The sequence below is a fragment of the Passer domesticus genome, chromosome 17 (genome assembly GCF_036417665.1).
Source record: "Passer domesticus isolate bPasDom1 chromosome 17, bPasDom1.hap1, whole genome shotgun sequence".
In the NCBI taxonomy this organism is placed as follows: domain Eukaryota; kingdom Metazoa; phylum Chordata; class Aves; order Passeriformes; family Passeridae; genus Passer; species Passer domesticus.
In genome coordinates this window covers 3,176,603-3,197,378 of record NC_087490.1, presented here as the reverse complement: position 1 = coordinate 3,197,378, position 20,776 = coordinate 3,176,603, and the positions used below count along the sequence as shown (strand labels likewise).

General features: G+C 43.7%; 1 protein-coding gene across 5 annotated transcripts; it reads right to left on the bottom strand.

The window, feature by feature from the left end:
* Positions 1-365: 365 nt before the first annotated feature.
* Positions 366-20,649, bottom strand: EIF4ENIF1 (eukaryotic translation initiation factor 4E nuclear import factor 1). 5 transcript variants are annotated; one of them, XM_064392897.1, is made up of 19 exons: positions 20,492-20,648; positions 19,940-20,063; positions 16,618-16,691; positions 15,709-15,836; positions 14,852-15,132; positions 14,039-14,240; positions 12,779-12,954; positions 11,143-11,278; positions 10,627-10,806; positions 8,521-8,750; positions 7,564-7,635; positions 7,011-7,194; positions 6,475-6,554; positions 5,975-6,114; positions 5,716-5,800; positions 4,537-4,669; positions 3,124-3,468; positions 2,751-2,915; positions 366-2,236 (listed from the first exon to the last, which is right to left on the bottom strand). In XM_064392897.1, the coding sequence occupies exons 2-19, from the start codon at positions 20,033-20,035 to the stop codon at positions 2,010-2,012; spliced, it is 2,934 nt and encodes a 977-aa protein (XP_064248967.1). In that variant the 5' UTR covers positions 20,036-20,063; positions 20,492-20,648; the 3' UTR covers positions 366-2,009. The 5 variants fall into 5 exon arrangements, with proteins under 5 accessions (XP_064248967.1, XP_064248969.1, XP_064248971.1 ...); XM_064392899.1 differs by having other exon boundaries at positions 3,124-3,405; XM_064392901.1 differs by having other exon boundaries at positions 3,124-3,186.
* Between the last annotated feature and the right edge of the window lie 127 nt (positions 20,650-20,776).

Here is a 20,776-nt window from a genome sequence, read left to right as displayed (position 1 = left end):
GTGAACTGCAGGGTGCTTGGTTATGAGCCTGGGTGGAAGGGGCAGAAGATGAGGCTGTGCTCAGATCGGGTTTCACTGCTGTTTCCTCACATTCACACTTTGTTTAGAGCTGGTTAGTTTTACAGCTTCTAATACACTGAGCCTCATTCCTCACATTTAGCTGTGACATTTAAATGCAGCAATTCCATCCTGGGACATCAGTGAGGCCAGTCACTTATCAAAGCAGAGTGATCCTCCCCACCCTGGACTAATTGAAGTTTCCTGCATCTCAACTCAAACCCTGGTTCCATCTTATGCACAGGAACAGTGCTAAAAATTAATCAATATTCTGACATAATTTAGTACAAGAGCAATTGATACAGAGAGCTGGTAGAATCAACTTTATTTACAGAATGTTACTGGGAAAGTGTCAAGTTAAAAAAGTATGAAAACAATCTTACAAGGACAAGCTGGTGATTGCATGTTTTACAGGGATTGTTTTGGGAACAACCACTAGAAGAATGGGTGACCTCCAACAGCTTGCACGTTGGAGATTGCAGCTTGCTATTTCCATACAACACTGTCTCTGCTGGACTGAAACAAACCCACCACAGCACACTGGCAAGGGTTATAAAATACAGACAAGTGATTTTTTTTTTTTCCTGCTGCTGGTTTTGCTTTCAGTGAGACCTAAGAAAGAGCAAGTCTGTGAGAGTTCTGGTTTTACTTTCACCTCTTAAAAGAGCACAATGGCCTAAGCTAGGTAGGACATGACAGCAGTACTAGACTCAACACAAGTGAGGGAGTGAAGTGAGGAACCATGCACAAGGATGGAAGAGAACATTTAACTGTCCAGGGAAGTGAAACAGGCTTAAAAGGAACATAGTATTTTAAAACCAAATATACACAGTAAGATCACAAAACTACCCCATCCTCCCCCTTTCAAGCCACAGAACAAGACTCCAAAGGCAAGTTTCACAGTAATGGCATCACCAGATGCACACTAGATTGAGGACAGTTCTTGGGACTCCCTTCTGTGGACAGCATTGAAGGCAGTACAGAATATCCACAGCTATGACTGAGGAGTTGAAGGGTGAGGATTCCAAGGCTCCATTTTGATGACCTTTAGTAACTGGCTTGAAAGATTAAAACAAGGAAAATACTGCAGCTAAATAAGGACCAGCACCAGCCCTCTTGAAAGAGCAACAACCAGTAGGTACCTACAGACTGAAGATCTGGCTTTGTCATGACTGCACCAGGTCCCATCCTCAAGGCTTTCGAAGACTAAACAATTCTCTCATTTGGTGGCAAGAGTCCCAGGGAATCAGACCTTTGTTACATAGACAGCAAGATGTGGGCTTTTACTTTGACACTTTAGCTACACTGAGTGCACAGTACGTGACAGAAAAATGTGAGAGGGAGACCTAGAGGAGATGAGCAGCAAGAAAAGGCAAAGCAACTTCATCCTGTTCACTCACACTTAGGATATGCAACTTTAATCTTAAAGAAAGTCCCACACGTACAATGGAGAAAGGTCCAAACCATAGGCACAATTAAAGCTCAACTGTTATCAGCTACTCTTATGTACAGCTGTATAGATTCAAAAAGGCTATTCTAGGTGTGTATGTACAAAAGATTGTTTATACACAAGTCTGTACAGAAGGGTCTATACATGTAGTTTTCTGCAGAAGGAATCCATAGCTGCTACCTCTACACTAGAGAATATCAGCATTTCATTCACATATCTTACAAAAACAAACAAAAAAAAATAGACACTTCCAGGATTAAACTGGCTTTGTCGTGCATCTAAATTTCTTCAGGCTTCACTATCCAAGCCATAATGGATCCTTTAGTCTTGATGCAGACATGAGACCAGGACAGGTGCCATGTGCTTTAGTCTCTCAAAAGGAAATTCTGCACAGGAGTGCTAAAAATAAAAGCCCCAAAAAACCAAACAGAGGTGAAGTCCTGACCATGGACATTCTCATCCAGTCTAAAGAATCACAAGTGTTCCACCCAGTGGTCACTGTTCACTGCCGGAATTCCAGTTCATCCACACTGATGACTTTGGATGGCATGGATGGAAGAGGCTGCTGCAAGACATCTGAACCAAACCATTTGGCAAGGCCAATGGGAGAGCCACTTCTCTGGCTGGGGCGATGGTCGAGCTGTGTGTGCCCGTGAGATAATCCAGTCCGAGGCAGCACATTCTGAGGGGTTGTTTGTGCACCAGCAGGTGATCCCTGTGCTCCAGAGCCTGTGAAATGTAAAGCTGTTAGAGGTGCAGTAATGCCCAGCACAGATTTGCCCCCGAGCTATCACCTGATAAGGCATGTGAGCTGAATGTGGCTTTTATTCATTGTATGAGCCCCAGGAAGTCCAGGTACCACGTGTTTATTTTCATTCATTAGTACTCCCATAAATGGCCTGACACTGCCAGTTCCGGACACAGACGGGTTTGAAGGGAAGACCAGGATCAAATAGCATTTCCCTGGAGAAGGTGGGTGGCCCGTGGCCCAAGAAGGCTGAAAGCCTGCACACATGCTGCAAGAGTCAGATCTGTCAGTAGCAACACATGTTCTGAAACCAAACACTTCACTTGGACTTTGTCCTGGCATAACAGCTTGCATTAGCCCAAACCACCTGAGACCTACATAAGGTTAGTGATCATGAATAACTCAATTAAAGCAGCTTCCTGCTAGCACAGTGCACTCAACACCCCAGAAAGCAGCCTTCCAGAACTCACACTCCTGCTGTCTGTTCTAGCCTACCTGATCGTTGTAGCTGCTGTTGCATCATGGCGAGCTGCAAAGGCGTCCCCGAGCGTGGATTTAAGATGTGATGGCTTGCTGTTGGCAGTGGATAAAAAGGCTGGCCAAGGATGGGAGCAGATATTCCCTGCAAGTGAGACAGGTCCACTCCAGGAGGAAGCATACCTGTTGAACATGAACAAGAAAACTTCTTACCTGGTAAGCATAAGGAACTTAATGCAAAACAAAACATATATATTTAGATGGGTTGGAATTTATTGTCCGATTTTCAAGTTAAGGTCTGATATAATAAAGACTACCAGTAATATCAGTTTGTGCTGCTCCTAACAGTCTCAAAAAGAACATGCATGCACAGGAAAAAAGTATGGATTACCTGCTTGCAGCAGAGGAAGATGTTGCGGATGGACCCCCTGTGCCATCATTCTCTGGACCAATCCTGGGTGCAGTTGATGAGCAGGTCGTACAAGTGGTACATGGGGAACAAGGGGTACTTGATGAACAGGACGAAGAAAAGGGCCTCCTGGTACTGGGGAGGCCATTGTAGGAGTCTTCCTACCAGCTGATTTGGGCCTGTAGTCTTGCTCTTTGGTGCAACGATTTGCTTGGGTAAGAGGTGTGGAACATGCAGAGCGTTGCAGTGCAGGTAGTTTGGTACCTAAGGTGGGCAAAGTTCCTTGATCTGCATTCTCCACAGAACTAGACAGTAGGTTATCTGTAGCTAGAATTGAATACAGCTATTACAGTCCACAGCTAGAGATTGCACCTAATGAAATTAAAGCTTAATGATTGGATTTGATAGGTTCCAGAACTAGCTGAACTGTAGTCATATATATTTAATAATAAGTATCTTTTTTCTGGATGCTTATGGCCAAATTATTTCAAAAAGAGTAATGAGAAGGAATATGTTCCACAGGAAACTTAAATTAGTTTAGAATCAACAGTAACTCCATTAACTTCTAATTCTTATTTTCCTTCTTAAGAATTTTGAACCAGCAGCACGGATGAGTCAGTGCCAAAGGTGACAGGAGGTACAAGAAATCCTCCCTAGACAAGAGTATAAGTTGGAGTTGTGCCAGAAGTCTGGCCAAAGGTGGTTTTTCAGTTTAGCTGTGTTTGGGGGTTAACAGCAACCTTCTACATCTGACATCTGCTTAGCAAGATTTGGAACACTAAAGCACCTCCAGAAGCTACTCCCACAGACCACCCAGATGAGTTAGACAAGGCCTGAAATGCCCAGGCATCAAGCACTGCAGTGGGGGTATTTCAGCTGGACTGCTACCACAAACTGCAGGCTGCCTCTGCAGCTACCAGCACTGAAGCACAATGCAGGCCATTGGCCATGTCAGTCTCACTGGGTCAGGCAACTGCTGTTGAGCATTTCCTTTTAACAGCCTCTTACATCAGTTTGGGTGACAAAATGCTTCTCTGATCTGCTACACTTAAGAGCTTAATTGGTCTCAGCTTTGACTGTTCAGTTGTCTCAAGACAACTAAGTTTTCAATCATTGGTGTAGAGAGCTATGGCAGCATTACTGTCACTGTGCTTGTTCACCAAGAAAAGTTGCAAACAGTTATGGTCCAGCCCTCTTAGTGTTGCTCAGAAATTGATAGGAAATAGAGATTAAGCCCCAGCACTACTGGAAGTGGATCCCCTCCATAGCTCTGGCCCCTCCTCATCTCCACGGATCAGGAATGTCTAAAGGTAGCCTGGGTGTGTTATGTGCTGAGACAATCTGAGTCTATTCCAAATCCCTTTTGTCTCTGGTATTTTAAAGCCATTACAATACCTTCATTTGGTCTCTGATTCTCATCTTTAACATCACTGATTTTCATTTTCCCAGAAACTGGATCCTCTTTGCTTTTCTCTTTGCTCTCGTACATCTTGCGAATGACCGAGGTAGGTGTGAAGGAAGGAGACAGCTGCAGAGAACACAGTAAGAAGCAGTGCTCATTATCCAGGCCACAACATCTCAGCTTGGGAGGACACCAATTCTAGCACATCCTTTCCATTTAAAGCTCTTTTGAATAAGCAGCTGTGTGCCCATGATTTTACTTCACCTCATTTCATAGCTTTATTCTATACTTTCAGCATTTCTCTTTAGCTTTTTTGCAAGTCCAATATAAAAATCTGCAGCTGTTCTCAGTTAAACATACCTTAACAGGCTTGAAACAAAATAGCTGAGCTGTAGTGTAAGTTCCAGCTGTTTCCTCTTTGCTATTGGTTCACAAGAGCAACTCCATAGGAATTCCTATAGAGCTGTTTCATCTGCATTAACTCAGGGCTGATGTTCTGCAGAGAACTATTGCCTCATTTGGGTTTCCCCATTCAGAGTTCCACAGCACCTGTGGAAGTCACTCATTTGGAATATAAACCTGCATTACTTGTTTCCTTTCGCAGGTGATTGTCTGTGTCTGTCCTGAGCTGCAAGTACTTGACTGATTAATTGGAAAATTTAGATCAAAGCTGCATTCTACACAGTACTGAGGGCAGAGAGGCAACAGCCTGGCTTGAATATTTCACTCATTTTCACAGTGACCCCAAAGCACTCAGGCATTATTTCAACTCACAGACACTTGGGTCAAACACTTCATACCCAAAAATCAGTGTTCTCTAAAGCATCTCATGGCTTTCTGCACTTGTCTTCTTAAAATTTAAGCAGCAAAATATGATGGCTTGGTTTTTCATAATCACCTTCATCTGGTTTCAGAACATGAGGTCAAGGTAACATTAATAGTATTTCTTTAGTTTTAGGTAAGACAGTGGTCAGAAAAGGCTCTTTTCCAAGGTGAACACAGTCAGTTAAGCATGAAGGAAAACTCATTCCTGTACCACATGGCCACAGACACAACATGAATGTGATTAACTTGATGGCCTCCCTTTCTCCCATCCATTCCCACTGCTGTAATCTGGTAACTGCAGGCACTTGGACAGCTCTCCCTACAACCACTGAGCCCCAGGTACTGACCATGCTGGTGATGGATGCTGCAGGGGCTGGAGAAGAAGCATTCCCTCTGTGTCCTGGTGCAGGGGATTTAGTCATTCGCTGCTGCCTGTGAAGGGACAGGGAGTCAGAAGCAGCTCTGCTCTTGGCACAGAATCAAAGGCAGCACTGCCAAGAACCAAGGCAATCCTGAGTGACTAGTGCTAATATCTAGTGAAAGACAATACTCACATTAAAAATCAGTTAACAGCATACCCCTTACACTTTGCAGTCAGACACTCACCTGTTTCTGTAGCCATCTCTGCTTTTGTCCATTTGTGGTTTACCAAAGCCATGTTGATAGAAATTTGCTGCATGTATGGCCAAGTCATGTGGGAGTGCCAGTCCCTCTAATGCAGCTTGCTGGATCTCCAGGGGACTCATCTGAAGTAAAGTTAGATAAAAACCACACAAGTCAAAGCTTGTATTTGGCTGGGTTTTTTTAAGATATTGAAGATTGATTGCTATAGCTACTAATGTCTTCACCAACATCTGCCCACCAGCAGTCTCTGTTTTATTACCAGGCAATAAATGTTTCAAAAAATTTTGTATTTCAGGTACTAAGATGGGCCAAATTGCAATGAGGTTTTGAGACTGTACTAAATTAGACTTTGCACCCTCACACTCAGAGTAAACTTAAAGCACAACATCTGGGTGCAACTGCTAAGTGTTTCCACAAGTTAGCTCTAGACCACAGAAGACAAAGACATGCAAATACATTAAGCAAGAAGCATGTCATCTAACCTGTGCAGCAACTGGGCTCATGGGCTTCCTCACACCTGGAAATGGATCACCAAGCAATTGCTGAGAACCTTGTCCAAAACCTAAAGAAAATATAACAGTCGTATTTAAAAGTACTAACAGTTTCTTTCAATACATAAAATACATATCCCAAAGAAAAACAATGCTACATTAATTAGGATTCCTTGTGAGGACTCTCAGCTCACCCCTTAAATCTACAGAGAGCTACATCTCTTCCTTGTCACAGAGCTATAGAGCTACAAAAGAGGCTCCTGGTAGTGTTTTGAATTACAGATGACCAAGTAGTCCTTGGAAGTTATTCTTACACAGTAGCTTAGCACATTATTCCTCACCAGAACTCACTGTGAGGTCTGGGTGATGAATTTAACATTAGAGATTAGTAAGTGAAAGGGCACTTAGCACTCAAAAGGCAGACACTGCCCTAGCTGCCCACCAAGTGCCAGGACGTTTTTACAGCTCTGTAAAGCAGTCTCAAAAAAACCTCCAGCAATAAAAGCCCACTTTGCAAGCAGCCTCACCAATGGGTGAAGATATTCTGTGGCGCAGGTAATCTGCAGAAGCAGCTCGTGCTGGGAACACAGGGGGGATGGGGGGAGAGGGGGCTCTCTGTGTCAGCAGGGAGGCTGCAGGCTCCAAACCACCGATCAGCCCACTTAAGACATTCGATGAAGCAGGTCTGGTAATGGGTGGACCAAGAAGTTCCTAAGAATAATTAAAGAAAGAGCATTCAAAATATGACATATTTACAGAAACAAGCTCATTTTACTACACCCCAGACTGCCCTATTTATAGCAACCTGGAGACAAGGGGGACTTGTGCAACCAGATACACCAATCCTGGTTTGCCCAGAATCAGGCACTCAGCAAGCTTTACATTTTCAAGCTGTAATTACAGCAAGTAACATGACAAGACAAAGTTTTAGGTAAACTGATCTAGTCCCTGGCTCTTTTTTTACAGTATCTTGTCTGACTGGAGATCCCATAATTGTCTGAAATGCCTTATTTTCAAGTAATTTTTGTTTTCCCATTGAGGATATGCTTTTAAGTACTTCCCTCCCCCCAGTAAGAATACCTGCAGAATATTCTTTGACAGAGGCTGGCCTGACATCTCTGGAGGTGACATTAAGTGGCTTTCAAGGCTCTGCTAAGAAAATGAAAGCACTGTAAATTAGACATAGATACAACCAAGCTCACAAAGAGAGTATCTACATTGTGTCAGTGACAGAAATAATTTCATCTGTTGTGTTAGAACAGCAGTTTATGCAACAGCCAAATAAAATTTCAGCCAAGTTAAAGGCTGAGCTGGCTCACAGATTTCCCCTAAGAAAAATGCCTGCACTAGACTGCATACAGGTATTTCACTGTGCCTTATTCTAGTCTGGGTCAAATATATGAATTTATGTAATTGTGTAAACCAGAGATGGACTATTGAGCCATTGGTTAACTGAAAATATGTACAAACGAAAAAGTGATTGTATGTTAAAGAAATTATTTAAGATATTCTTCTGTGCATCAAAATTGCATATTAATGTAAAGAGACACCCAGAAGCAAAAGTATTGACTTAAGTCTGAAATCAATCTGCAAATTCTTCACAGGGCAAATTCACATTCTTCACTATCTTTTCGTGAAGTGAGGGATGAGTATAAAAGTCCTTGGACATAGTTTGGCAGGAAAACCACATGCTTTACACCTACTTGGTTGTTAGAAGTATCTTCTGGTGCCAGAAAGATTTACTGACAGCTTCTGGGTCAGGCATACTGCTTAGGCAGTTAGTGGCAGGATGAAATTTCATCCTACAATCCCTTGCAGTCTAAACCTTACCATCATCTGTTGTTCAATATTAATCTTCCAGCTAACAAGTATTCACTTCAGTTTCACCTTAGTACTGTTAAAAGTCAAGTGCAAAATAACAGATTGCTCACTGACATACCTCTACTAAGCACAGGTCACTAAAACCACGTGGGTTCAGGGAAGGGCTGGCTGCTGCCCCCTGCACACACAGGTCACCAAGGCACTGCCTGCACTTACATTGGCTTTGGGCTGTGAAGGCAGAGTCCCGCTCGCCTTCATGCTGCTGACCAGCTTGTTAAACGCTGTCATGTCCCCATCCTTCTTCATCTGTCTGGAGCCACTGACATTCAGGGCTTCTTCCATTTGCTCTGCCATAAAGGGAGTGGCAATTTTCCCCTCCTGATCCACTTTCAGACCTTTTAGCCCAGCTTCAACTTCCTCCACTGAAAGTACAACTCCTGAATGTGCTGAGAAATACAAGAGAAATACTGGTAAACCACAGCTCTGCTCTCAAGTGAGCTAACAATTCTTGTGCAGGTGTTGAATACAAGTTGTTTGAAAACTAGGAACAGCCAAAAACTTATTTTTTGATACTGATACTAACTGTCAAACCATGACTGATCTGGGTTTAGGTTGACATTCTAATATATCCAGAGAACTGACATGCACAACTACTGCCATGTAAGAACCTGTTAAGGCTTCAGCTACTAAATTCTCACTCTTTCATTTATCCTGCAAGAAATGTTGTTACTACATTTTTACAACTTTGTCTGCATTTAACAGAGAATATTCATGTGACAATTAAGTTTGGGTTTTTTATTTTTTTTTTCCAATTAGGAAAGTTTCATTTATCTTACACTCCAGGAAACCAGATGATTTTACAACCACAGTGCAAGCTATGTCAAATTTCTGAAGCCATCATAAGCAGAAAGAATACATACCTCGAAAATCTAGATACTTTAGAGACTCAGTTACACACATGCTCAGTGTGTATAAAGTTTGAAGTAGATTTTTTGCTCAGAAATTAAAGCCTCTTATAGAAAGATTTCACTGGCATAACCAGCACAGGGTACAGTGCTCTTAGCAGTATTTTTTTCTGTATATGCATATATATACACACATATATAAACACCTACTGGTGCCTGACATCAAGGCTAAACATGCTTTATGGACCAGCTAACACACATCACAAGGTATGACACCTTAAAAGAAAAGGAAGAGGAGACAGAAGCATGCCATGGATTGCAGATATTGGACCAAAGAAATAAGATTTACTGGAAATTTGGGCAAGGAGGTGGAGAAAAGAAACAATGATGCAGACATGCAGCACAAAACATGAGTAAATATGATGTTGGTGGAGAAGAATTGATCTGGAAACTCCACAACACTTGAAGAGCTGTACAGCAGCATTTTGTGGGAATGCAGAGCCCCACATCAGGTACTTTTGAGTAAATGGAAGCTTCCCCACAGATTTTTGTTCCTTCATCCTTGGTTTGTGAGGATCAAAGTTGAAAAAGTTTTTAGTAGGAAAGTCAGACTAAGCAGAACAGAAATAGAACTACAAGTCTTTTAAAAGTGAAATTAAGGAAGTTCTCCACATGTTAGCCAACACTCCCTACTCCCAGACTGGATGCTTAAGAATATTTGCAGTGCTTAGATGCTTTCCTTCCTAGCTGCTTCACACTAACCAGAGGGCCATCACTTTTTCTTCAGTCCAGTTTACATGGCAATACATGCTGCTTGCCAAAGAGAAACCAGTTTGGAATTAGACCTCAAGATTTCACAGAACACATGCATTTTGTACACTCCATGCATGCTATGGGCCCAGACATGCAAATCCCTATGCTGGAGGCACCACTGAAAATAAAATTGAAAAAAAAATCCCATTCTCAAGCCACTGTACAACTTCTTAGATACTGACACTTAATGGATCAATGTGATCCATTGCAGACACTGCCAAGGATGACTGACACTGCCAGTTTTTGGTAAAGCCAGAGTTTAAATGCCACAGTTTCAGAGCTGACACCAGTCATCAGTATGAAAAAAACTTCAAATGCCATACACAAAGTTGGAAACTCAGATCAAAACTTGCATCATCTTATAATTGTTTCTGGCCACTAAAGCAGTCTGATAAAGTGATGTCATCCTGTGATTAGGATGAAAAGAGTCAGTGATGATATTGATACAACTGAGAGCTGCTGAATACTGAGTTTTCTGTACTGTAAGTAAATCTGTAACACTGCCTACTCCTGGATTTGGGCAGTTGAGGTTTCCAGAACACCAAGCCTCTTGCTGGGAGATACTGCATCACAAGAACTTGACAATAGCTGAAGAGGCACTTACTGCTCTCTCTAAGCTTTTCCTTGTTGGCTGAAAGACTTGAGAGAAGAGGTTTTAAGTCCACTTTGGCTTTCTGTAGCATTTCTAGGATGTCCACTTTGTTTTCAGAGTGGTCTTCCAATGGAATGGGAGCAAAGTAGTTTCCAGAGTTCTGGCCAGGGGAGAGAATGGCTTGCTCTAGACCTGAAACAGCAAAACCAGGAGCACTGCGACATCAGTTTACCAACCCAATGGCTCAAGATGAACACACACTGGCAACCAAATTCAGCATGTCACTGCAAAGGTATGCCTCACACCCCTTGCCCAAGATCAGCTGGAAAGTCATCAGGAAGCACTGACAAGAACATTTATTAAAAAAGAACTTACAGCTGCTTACTCTAAGAGCTTCCAAAAGAATGCCAACTGCTTAAACTGTGGGAGAATTCACTGTCCTAAAGCCTTATCTGCCATCTTCTTATTGAATGAGTAAGAAAGAATGTGGAAGGAGGATACCTGACCTGCACTGTGCTGCAGCCTTACCTGCTAGTCTCTCCAGTTCCTCATGAGGGGTTGATCTCAGGCTGCTTGACCGACTTCCAGAACGACTGGGATTAGAAAACCACCTGCTGAACCTGCTGGCAGACACTGAACCTTCCCCCAGCACATCCTCGATCATCTAAGGGAGGGAATAAAGAAAAAATCTTAACATAAGCAAGATCAGCAACAGCTGAAGCTTTACTGTGCAAGCAAGATTCTTCTGCTACAGACAACTAGGTGCTGCTCCCAGAGTTTCAAAGCTTTGATGTCCTGCAGACAGCTAACATAACCCAGCATACATCTCTAACTGACACCAAATATTTACTCTCAGTAAAACTGTAACTGAAAAAGCACAGTCAGAGCACCCAAAGACCATTAACTACACCATTTTAAAGTGGAAGTGTCAAAAGAACACCAAGTATTTAAAAAACAGTGCATTATAAAAATATAACTCAAACTAAAGCTTCTCCTATCCTGCAAGACAGTACCCAGTTAAAGCCAGGCTCAATAGGCAGAAATGCAGTTTCAGGTAGCATGTTTTCTTTTAGACAAAAGGAGGAGCAGCTTCTTCCTCTCAGAGAAATTGTTTTTTTTTTTTTTTTTTCTGAAACAAGGAGCACTCAACACTATTTACAACAGAAAAAATAGTATTGCTCCATTTGGTTTTGATTGTTTGCCTCTAACATATTAGAAGAATTAAGACAAGAAATGTATAAACCTGTGATAACACTTGTCACAGACATATCACCAGTACCAAGAAACTCACTTTTATGACAAATGATAACATCTGCCCACCAGCTTCATTAGCAGGTTTTTTCACTTGGGAAATCCCTGCTTTTAAAAGGAGTCACCACCTTGCACATATGCTGAAAATCAGATTATCAAGTCTAAAGAACTTCATAGCTTCCATAGGCAGAATGAACTCTCCTCCATGTAGCTCTCAAATCACTGGCACCATATAATGACTCTTTCCTAAAGCAAGCAGCTTGTCCACATTAAAGATCAGGTCAGAAGTCCATTTGTTTTTAAACCTCAGCATTTCTAAACCATGTCAAGTCTGTTTGTTTGCAGTCAGAACCCAATTTTTGACTTTCGACTGAATTGGTAGGCTGTGTTTATTCAACACAGGAGTAATAGTTCTAAAAAGTTAATTAACCTTTTAAAGGCTTAAGTAATAAAGATTCAAACCCTTTCAGACATAGATCCTTTCAGGCACTAGTGCCTGCCAGGAAGTCTGCACAGGAGATCTGCTCGCTGCCTTTCCCAGGCTTAGATAGAAAAGGCTGTCTTCAGCTAGACTAAATTTGTACAGTGAATCTTCTCTGAAAATATCTTTAATAATTCCAAAGAAGCTCCATTCAGAATGTCAATTTTGAGCCTTCAAGTAACGACCAAAAGAAAAGAAAAATAGTCAGCTGTATGCCTCAAACACTTATTCTGGAGATGGAGCTAGTCCCAGGCATAACACCTTGGCACAAACATCCAACACTCCAAAGCTAAATCTCTGCAAATTCATCTTAAACTTACACACTTCATAAAGGAACTGCCACAAAGCAAAAAGTTTTAGCTTTCACAGAATGCAGATGCAGCAAAAATGCTTCTCATGAATACACCCAGTCTTAAACCCCAGAAAACTCACTGAAGCCAGGCCAGGAACACTTTTATCCAAGTTAAAGAACTCATTGAAGTCAAACTCTCCTGGAGCTGGTTCTTGTAAAACAGCTTCTCTAGGAACTTCTTGATCTGCTGGAGTTTCATTGGCAAGGACAGCTTGCACTTCATCCTCTTCTGCCACTCCACCATTGCATTCTATGCCTTGAAAAGAAAACCAAGGGACTGCTGAATCACTGAACTTGACTATTCCCTGTGGGAACAGTGCCTGACAGCCAAAGCACTTGCCCAGGGATTAGAAGCACAGGCCCAAAAAATCCAGCCCCCAACTGATACCTCATCAGTTACACTCCACTGGCTCCTGCAAGAGAAAACAGCACCCACTACAACTCCTAGCACACAGCTTCTAGTCTGGTAAGACTATCTAGCTCAAAAAAAATAAGAACTGCCATTGAACTATGCACAAACAACTGCATCCTGATCAGCCTGGGCTGTTATGCCACACCAAACACATACAGCTGTTGCAGCAAGTCAACAGCTGCTGCTGGTTTGCCATCAAGAATTCCTTGGCAGCTCCTGCCTTCTGGACATGGGTTCTTAATAGTCACCATATGACAAATACTGCTTCTCCTCCTTCATCAGGAGCAAAGCACTTCTCACTTCTCAGCAAGCTTGCACAGGGCACTGCAAAAAAGCTGTGACATGGCTACAAACTCCTGTGCTGGGAACTGCACTATAATCCAGTTATGTTGGCCACCTGTAGAATTTCTAGCACTAAAAAGTCATCTCTTGCCATACTGCAACTTGGTTTTTTGTAATGATCCAATGACTACACACAAATTCAAATCTACTAATTCAGTTTAAAGCTATGTTACTGGAAGCTGTATGCCCAGTGTTCCTAATGTTAGTATTACCAGAAAAAAAATAATTCAAGTACCTCAGATCATTAGCTTAATTTAAACAGAGCCTTCAGCACCCAGCAGGATATACAGATTAACAAGATTTTTAGAGTAACCTATCAAGTTCTGACATCATTCAGCATCCATACAATGTTTTTTCCCAGCCTCTCAATCCCACCTCTTTGGAAAAAACCAGTAATTTATCATCTAATTGATCTTTCAGATTACAGATACCCAATATAGGCTTTACATCTTGTGCTTCAGGATGACCAAAAGCTATGCAGGCTTAAGATAAAGGTTCTCATTTACACTTGTCTGGATCTGTAACAGTCATCTCCACACCCAGCAACCTGCCCCACTAGCAGAGCTTTTGAAAGATTTGCCCTCACCTTCTTTCAGGGAGGCTGTGCGTCGCCTCGTACGTTTTCTCCCTTTGTGATCTTCCTCCAGAATTTTATCATCAAAGCCTGTCAGCTCAATGGTTTCAGACTGACTTGTAGGCCCAGCAGAGAACCACTCAGGTTCCTCTTCAGTGTAGGAATCATTCCTTCTTCGCTCCCCAAAGACACGTTTGCTGTCACCAAATTCCCTCTGAAGGTGGATATTAAAAACATTAGCCTTAATAAAATACTGCTTCCTAAGATTTTTCCCCGACTTCCACTTTTCACACCAGTTCTGGATATTTTCACATGTGTATACAACCTCTCTGTATGTTCTGTAAGCTTTTCAATTTAAAGCTTCACAGCTGAATTTCTGCTTAATTACACCGAAAGCTATTGATCTGAAAGTGCTTCCATAAACTCAGTTTTGTAGCCTGAGAGCTAGCAGTTGCTTTAGTTAAAAAAAAAAAGCACAAAAAAAAAAGCCTGAAAGCACGGAAAGCTCCCATTTGCTGAGGTTAAAGACAATGCTTGCTGACAACTGCCAGGTCAAGAACTACAAATGAACTATTAGACTTTTGAACCTCTTGCTAGCAAAAGTCAGCCACGGGCAGGGTTTGTCTGATAAACAGCATTACATACATCCCTGTGAGCTCGCTGAAGGAATGTAACCAAGTTCTGAAACACCAAGTGCTCACCCTTCACACCCTAAGAGTAAAGGGTCTGCTTGCACAGAACACTCAGCTGCTGCATGCAGGTGCTTTTAGTGCCCAGGTGTCCAAACCCCCGAGTTAACAGGCAGCCAGGAAAAAAGGAACAAACCCTGAAGCGTTTATCTTTGTAGTCCCTGTCCCGATCGCGGTCTCGCGCGTCCCTGGAGTCCCCGCCCCGATGGTCCTTGTCGAAGTTCCTGGCGGAGATGATCCTGCCGCTGCCGATCCTGCGGCCGCCGATCACGCGCACGCCGTCGCCGTCCTTCTCCAGGGGGCTCCCCGCCCGACGGGAGCTCACGGACGCAGTCACGTGGCAGCCACCCCCAAAGCTTCGCCTCTGGGGACTCAGGACCACGTCCAAGTCGTCTTCTTTCACTCGCTCTCTTGGATCTGCAAGTCAGAGATCACACAAAAACCCCGCATTTAACGTATTTTTAGTAAAGATAAGTGAGCTGTCTGTATAGCAGCACTCTGTTCCACAGCCTTGCTGCTACCCCAGGGCTTTTAAAGGAAAATGCTCATTTATTTATTTCTGTGAAGCTGATCTAGCTGAGATCACAGGAAGTGCAAACAAAAAATTTACAGCTGGGTATTGAGGAACTACTGTGGTCTCCTAGAAGTACATGCTCTCCCCCTATAGACCTTCTAAGTGCTCAGCCTCAAGTTGCAAGGAAATTGTCTCAGCACTTGCATTTTACACATGTATTCACTATTATATGGTAAGAACGGGAGGTTATAACTGTCTGTTGCACAGGTTTGTTCTTAGGTAATAGTCATCAGAAACCCACTAAGGTCTAGTTGGAACTACCAAGATTTCTTTGACACTTATCCTGTGCAGTCAATTTTCAGGGACTTTGTTTGGCCTTCTTTGTGTTATCCCAGCAGAAAGGTTTTGCCAACAGCCAGGTTCAGGTTTTGCCAACAGCCAGGTTCAGCTTTGAGCAGTGTGCTGTAGAACACACTCACCTACTATCCTACGCATAAGAGAAGTCCGATCCGAATCCAAATCTTTTTTAAAGCTTTCCACTGGTGAAGTTCTTCCTGAAGTTGGATATAAAGATGCATGCCACTTCTCTGGATCCCAGACACCATCACTAGGAAAACAAAATTGCAGGATTGTTTGCTACCTTGTAGTCTAATAAATACTTCATAATGCTGCTGTGGGAAACCTAGAATTCACTGGTTAGAGACCAGTACAAGTGAATTATCCTTCACACCCAACTTCTAGGTCTGCCTTACTATGGTTTACTACTTCACACATAGTATTTGGAGCTCTTCTGTAACAGCAAGGAAGTATAATAGCCAGTATCAGATTTTAAAAGACTAGTTATTGGTGAAGCTTGCCTGGTACACTGTTCAAGCAGATCATATGCTGCTGCTCTTAAGCATTTGGGTAATTTTACCTCAATCTCAAGCTTTCACAAAAAATTCATCTGAATAGTAAAGAAACTGCTGCTTAATAAACTTACAAACACCAGCCAAAAACACTCACCTCCATTTTTCAGTGAGGTACAGTGACAACATGGGAGAGTAATCCACTAAGCAAGGCAGCTTGTTATGGCCTGACCCAGTCTGTGCTACACACCTGTCCACATTCTTGGTACTTTTTCCTGCAAGTCTGTAAGACTTGTGTTGTGGGAACTTATGAGATCCAGCAGAAAATAATCTCTGTTCAAAGACCAAAATCCTTGGCCAGAGCACTGAGCCTTTCCTAGCAGATTAGTACTTCTGAAAACTGGACTCTGTAGCAGTCTGAACTTTGTGGCATGTATACCTCCCATCAACATAAGAGCACTTCTTAGCTAACAGTTTTTTGCAATTTAAACTTTTACTTTGAAAGAAATGTATATAGCCTTTGTACAACCAAGAAAATACCTGTCATATTTTTCAGAAAGACAAGAAGGTCTTTTTTTAGAGTAGGGACGCTCTTTAATATCCAGCAGTTCCTCCTAGAAAAAAAATAAATTAAAAATCAAGACATGAGTTTTGATTCACACCCAGACAATATTTAAGTGACTCAAACCATCTACTCCAGACTGCCTGTTCAATTTAGTGTTTTAATTTGACAGCCCAGGTTTCCCAATATGTTGTTTCCCATCCTGTGAAACACAGCACTGAAAGTTTATATTTCAGTTGTTCTACCAGTGGCCACTGACCAAACACTTATTCAAAGCACTAAGCCTTACTAGGCCAGGTTCAGTTTCTTGTGAACACTCCAAGGCTGCTCACACCATAAATGTTTATGTATTCACTTCCCTGGACAGTTCAGCTTAAAAGCAACACAGGCATCGTGGACACCAGAGCTGGTGAGTTCTCAAGAAGGAATCAAAATTGCTGTGGTTAATGCTCTATAAGGTTCAGCAGTTAAAAAAAGCATTAGCACAATTCCAGTTACTGGGGTAGATCTGGGAATTCTAGACAAGGTTCCTATTCCTGACCATCACCAACTCCAAGATATTAAGATATGTATTATAGCATTACCCATTCCACCCAACACCAAATCAGTGCAGAATGATAACTTGTTTTCCCACTTTCTACCAGCTTTGAACAGCCCTCAGCTTACCAGTGCACACCCTGAGCAGTCAGTCACTCAAGTGGCAATCAGTGCACTCTCACTGCAGTTTGCTACATTCAGAAAGCATTATTAATGGTGTGACCATCAGTGCTTTAAATCAACGTTAACTCCGCTGCAGTTCAGATGCACATTTCTAGTTACACTTACTCATTCTCCCAAGATCCCCTTCCTTCAACCTGCCTCACTCCCAACTGTACTGAATTGGTTCAGAACTGTGCAGGGATCAGTGGGCAGCTGGAAGGATAAAGAAATCCTAACAGCACACACCATACATCAGCCAAACTGAAAGATCTCTTTACCCTTTCCCCCCAAAAATACAATATCCTTCAGAACTTTTACATAATTTTCCCCACGTGATTAAAACCAGTTCATTAACTATGTGAGTTTGACACTTGCTGTAGATGGCAATTTGGTAGCTGGACAAAACTTAACATCCCCCAGACCCCAGGCATCACCCTGTATTAGAGCTCAGCAAAAAGAGTGCCATTAAAGGGAGCCTGGCCTCCCTGCCCACAGCTTCCCAAAATAAACCTCAATCTGTGAGGAACATCAGTGCTGTAATACTATCAGAGCCTGATGCAGATACTGCAAGTATTAACAGCCCTGTCCATCACCAGACTGGGAATGGGTTGTTTTGCTGGCCACGAGAGGGAGTCCACAGGCTCTCATTCACATCCTATCACAATTCTTCCACTCAAGTGAGGAAAATTTGAATTGTTTCTTGCCTTTCACTCATTAGCTGTGCATCCCTGGGGGAACAACTTCCCAAGAAGTAGAGAAGACACAGCTTAAACTGTAGAGCACTCCTCTAACAGAGGAGATAAATGCTGGCACTTCCACCTGTGGGGTTTTATGTTTAATTTACATACATTCTAAGCAGGCTGAGGGGAAAATTGTGCTTAGCTGTTATCATACAGTTTTAAGCAGACAGCTTAGAACTACTCAGAGAATGAGCCAGATTTTTTCCTAGTGGTAGTCAGTGGAATATAAACCATTAAAGGAAATCACTCCCCTTTCCAAATCAGCAGCACATACCCCAAAACAGTGTTCCCTCAATCCCTAATCAGTAGGAAACTGGAACACATGAAAATGCCCTACAGTGCCCTACAAGGTTGAGTGTTACCTCACCACCTTAAAGTATTTGAGCTGTAACATGTAGAGAAACCATATGATGCAAAGTATTTTAACACAGACTGATTTCTGGTACTTCTTGATTTAGGCTCCTTGGAAACCAACTGATAAACAGGACTAGGCACCTTCTGGCACTAGTTCTGCAACTTTATCCTGGTCAGAAACCATAGGTACTGCATTAACAAAACTGAAGCTACAAAGGCACTGCTTTCAGTCAACAGCCACCACCACCATGGGCTGAACACTGCCCTAAAAAGCAGAGCAGAAACTGAAGCTGAATTCAGTTACTACACAGGAGGACTTAGGCAAAACTGAAAGAGAATAGAAACCACTTTTTCAGCAGGGGAGCCTCACAAACAGCTCCTCTCTTTCACTTAGCAGTTAGCTGACCAGCTAGGTCTGAGTGACAGTATACTTCACACCCTCAAAAGTTAAGGGCATATCTTTCTAAGAAGTTAGAGAGATTTAGAAAGCTGTACTATTCCCAAGAAGTTTTGCCAATTCTGAAGTACATGGTTTATTGTTGATGTCTACTTAAAATAAGCTAGAGCTCTACTATCTCAACAGAACATAGCCACAATGATAACTTCTTTTTCCTTTAAAAAACAACCTACTAAAAAGCCAACAGCTCCGAATTCCTCAAGACAGATAACACAGTCAGCAACAATAAACTATCTCACCCTGTTCCACACTTCAGGCCGTTTGCTGCAAAGTATCTTAACAGCTTTTCACAAAGCAATGACCACCTGTTCCCACAGCTCGCAGCCATGGGAAAATCAACCACCATTACAGACACTTCCCAAAGGCATTTTTCAGCAGCGGTACCAAAATCCCAAACAAAATTTGAACCCCAAACCCTACAGCATATCAAGCTCACTTAGTACTGGAACAATCTTTTTTATTTGCAAGTTATTTGGCCCTTCTTCCTCCCCTCATACACATATTTAGGCATCACAGTTAACCAAAAGCACCTGTTTGAACACTAAGCATTGATTAGAGTCACAACTGTTTAAGCTTCCAGCAATCAAATATGAGCAATTCTAAGGTTACAAAAAGCACCCACTAAACATATGAGAGGTCCTGATAAGATCTAGTGTGCTACACCTTCCTAGGAAATGGCATCTATTGCAAGAAAATATTTTTGGTCAACTTCTCAAAGGAACACTGCTGAAAACAGAACTATGAAGGGCTTGAGAAAGCTGGTAGAACAACATACTTCAGCCTGTACCATAATCTCTCAGCACATGCTGTGGGATGTTCAGATATTAAAATAAGGTGGTGGGAATCAAAAGCATATCGAGGACAAGATTGCACAACTGCATCACATTTAACAAGCTGCTCGTTTGACACCACTTTGTAAATCCTAATCCAGGCAAAGGCTTTTCAGCTTTCACCTCACTGTTTCCCTCTCACAGGAGCCTCCACCTCCCACTCTGCTCCTGTGGCCGGGACTTCCACGCACAACTCAGAGACGAAAGCAGATGAGCTAACCTTTGTGTAACGATGTGGGTACTTAGTTGTAATTCTGTTCAGCTCCAGGAAAGCATCGCCATTTTCAGTTTCTGTTGCACCTCCTCTTTTATCCATGGTTACTTCAAAGTCTTTGACCGCGGAGCTAATTAAAAAACAAAACCACCCCGTCAGACTTCAAGACGTACCTTTCTAGAGGGTGCATTTTCCTTCCAGCCCGACTCAGTTTAGCGCTTGGGCACAGCAAAGTGGAGCGGCGCTCCGCAGCACCGCCTGTCCCCTCCCAACGCGGCCCCTTCCCCCGGCCCGGCCAGGCGCTCCGAGCGGCTCGGGCAGCGCGGCCGGCCGTACCCCGCGCTGCAGCGGCTCCAGCACCGGGGGTCGCTCTGCGGGCACGGCCGGGCCGCGCGCCCGCCGGAACCCGCACCCCCCGGGCCCTGAGGGGCCGGAGCCGCTCGCCCCGCGGCGCGGGGGCACCGCGGCCCAGGCGCCGTCCCGAGGCGCCGGAGCCGGGCAGGGGAGCGGCGGCAGCGGGGCAGGTGACTCAGCGGATCCCCGCCCGGCCGCACTCACCGGCGGGTGTCCCGCGCCGCTCCGCTCCGCTCAAGGCCTCACCGCCGCTCCGCGGCGCTTCCTGCTCCGGCCGCCGGCCCCGCTTCTCCCCCGCCCGCCCCGCTGAGGGGCCGCACGCGCCCCGGGCCGGCGCTGCCGCCGCCGCCGCCGCCCCCCCCAGCCCCGGCCGCCCCGCGCAGCCCCGCGCGCCGCCGCCGCTCCCGCTCCGCCCGGCGCCGCCTCCGCTCAGCCGCCGTAGCCGGGGCCTCGCGCCGCCCGCTCCGCACCCATTTAACGCCCCGCGCG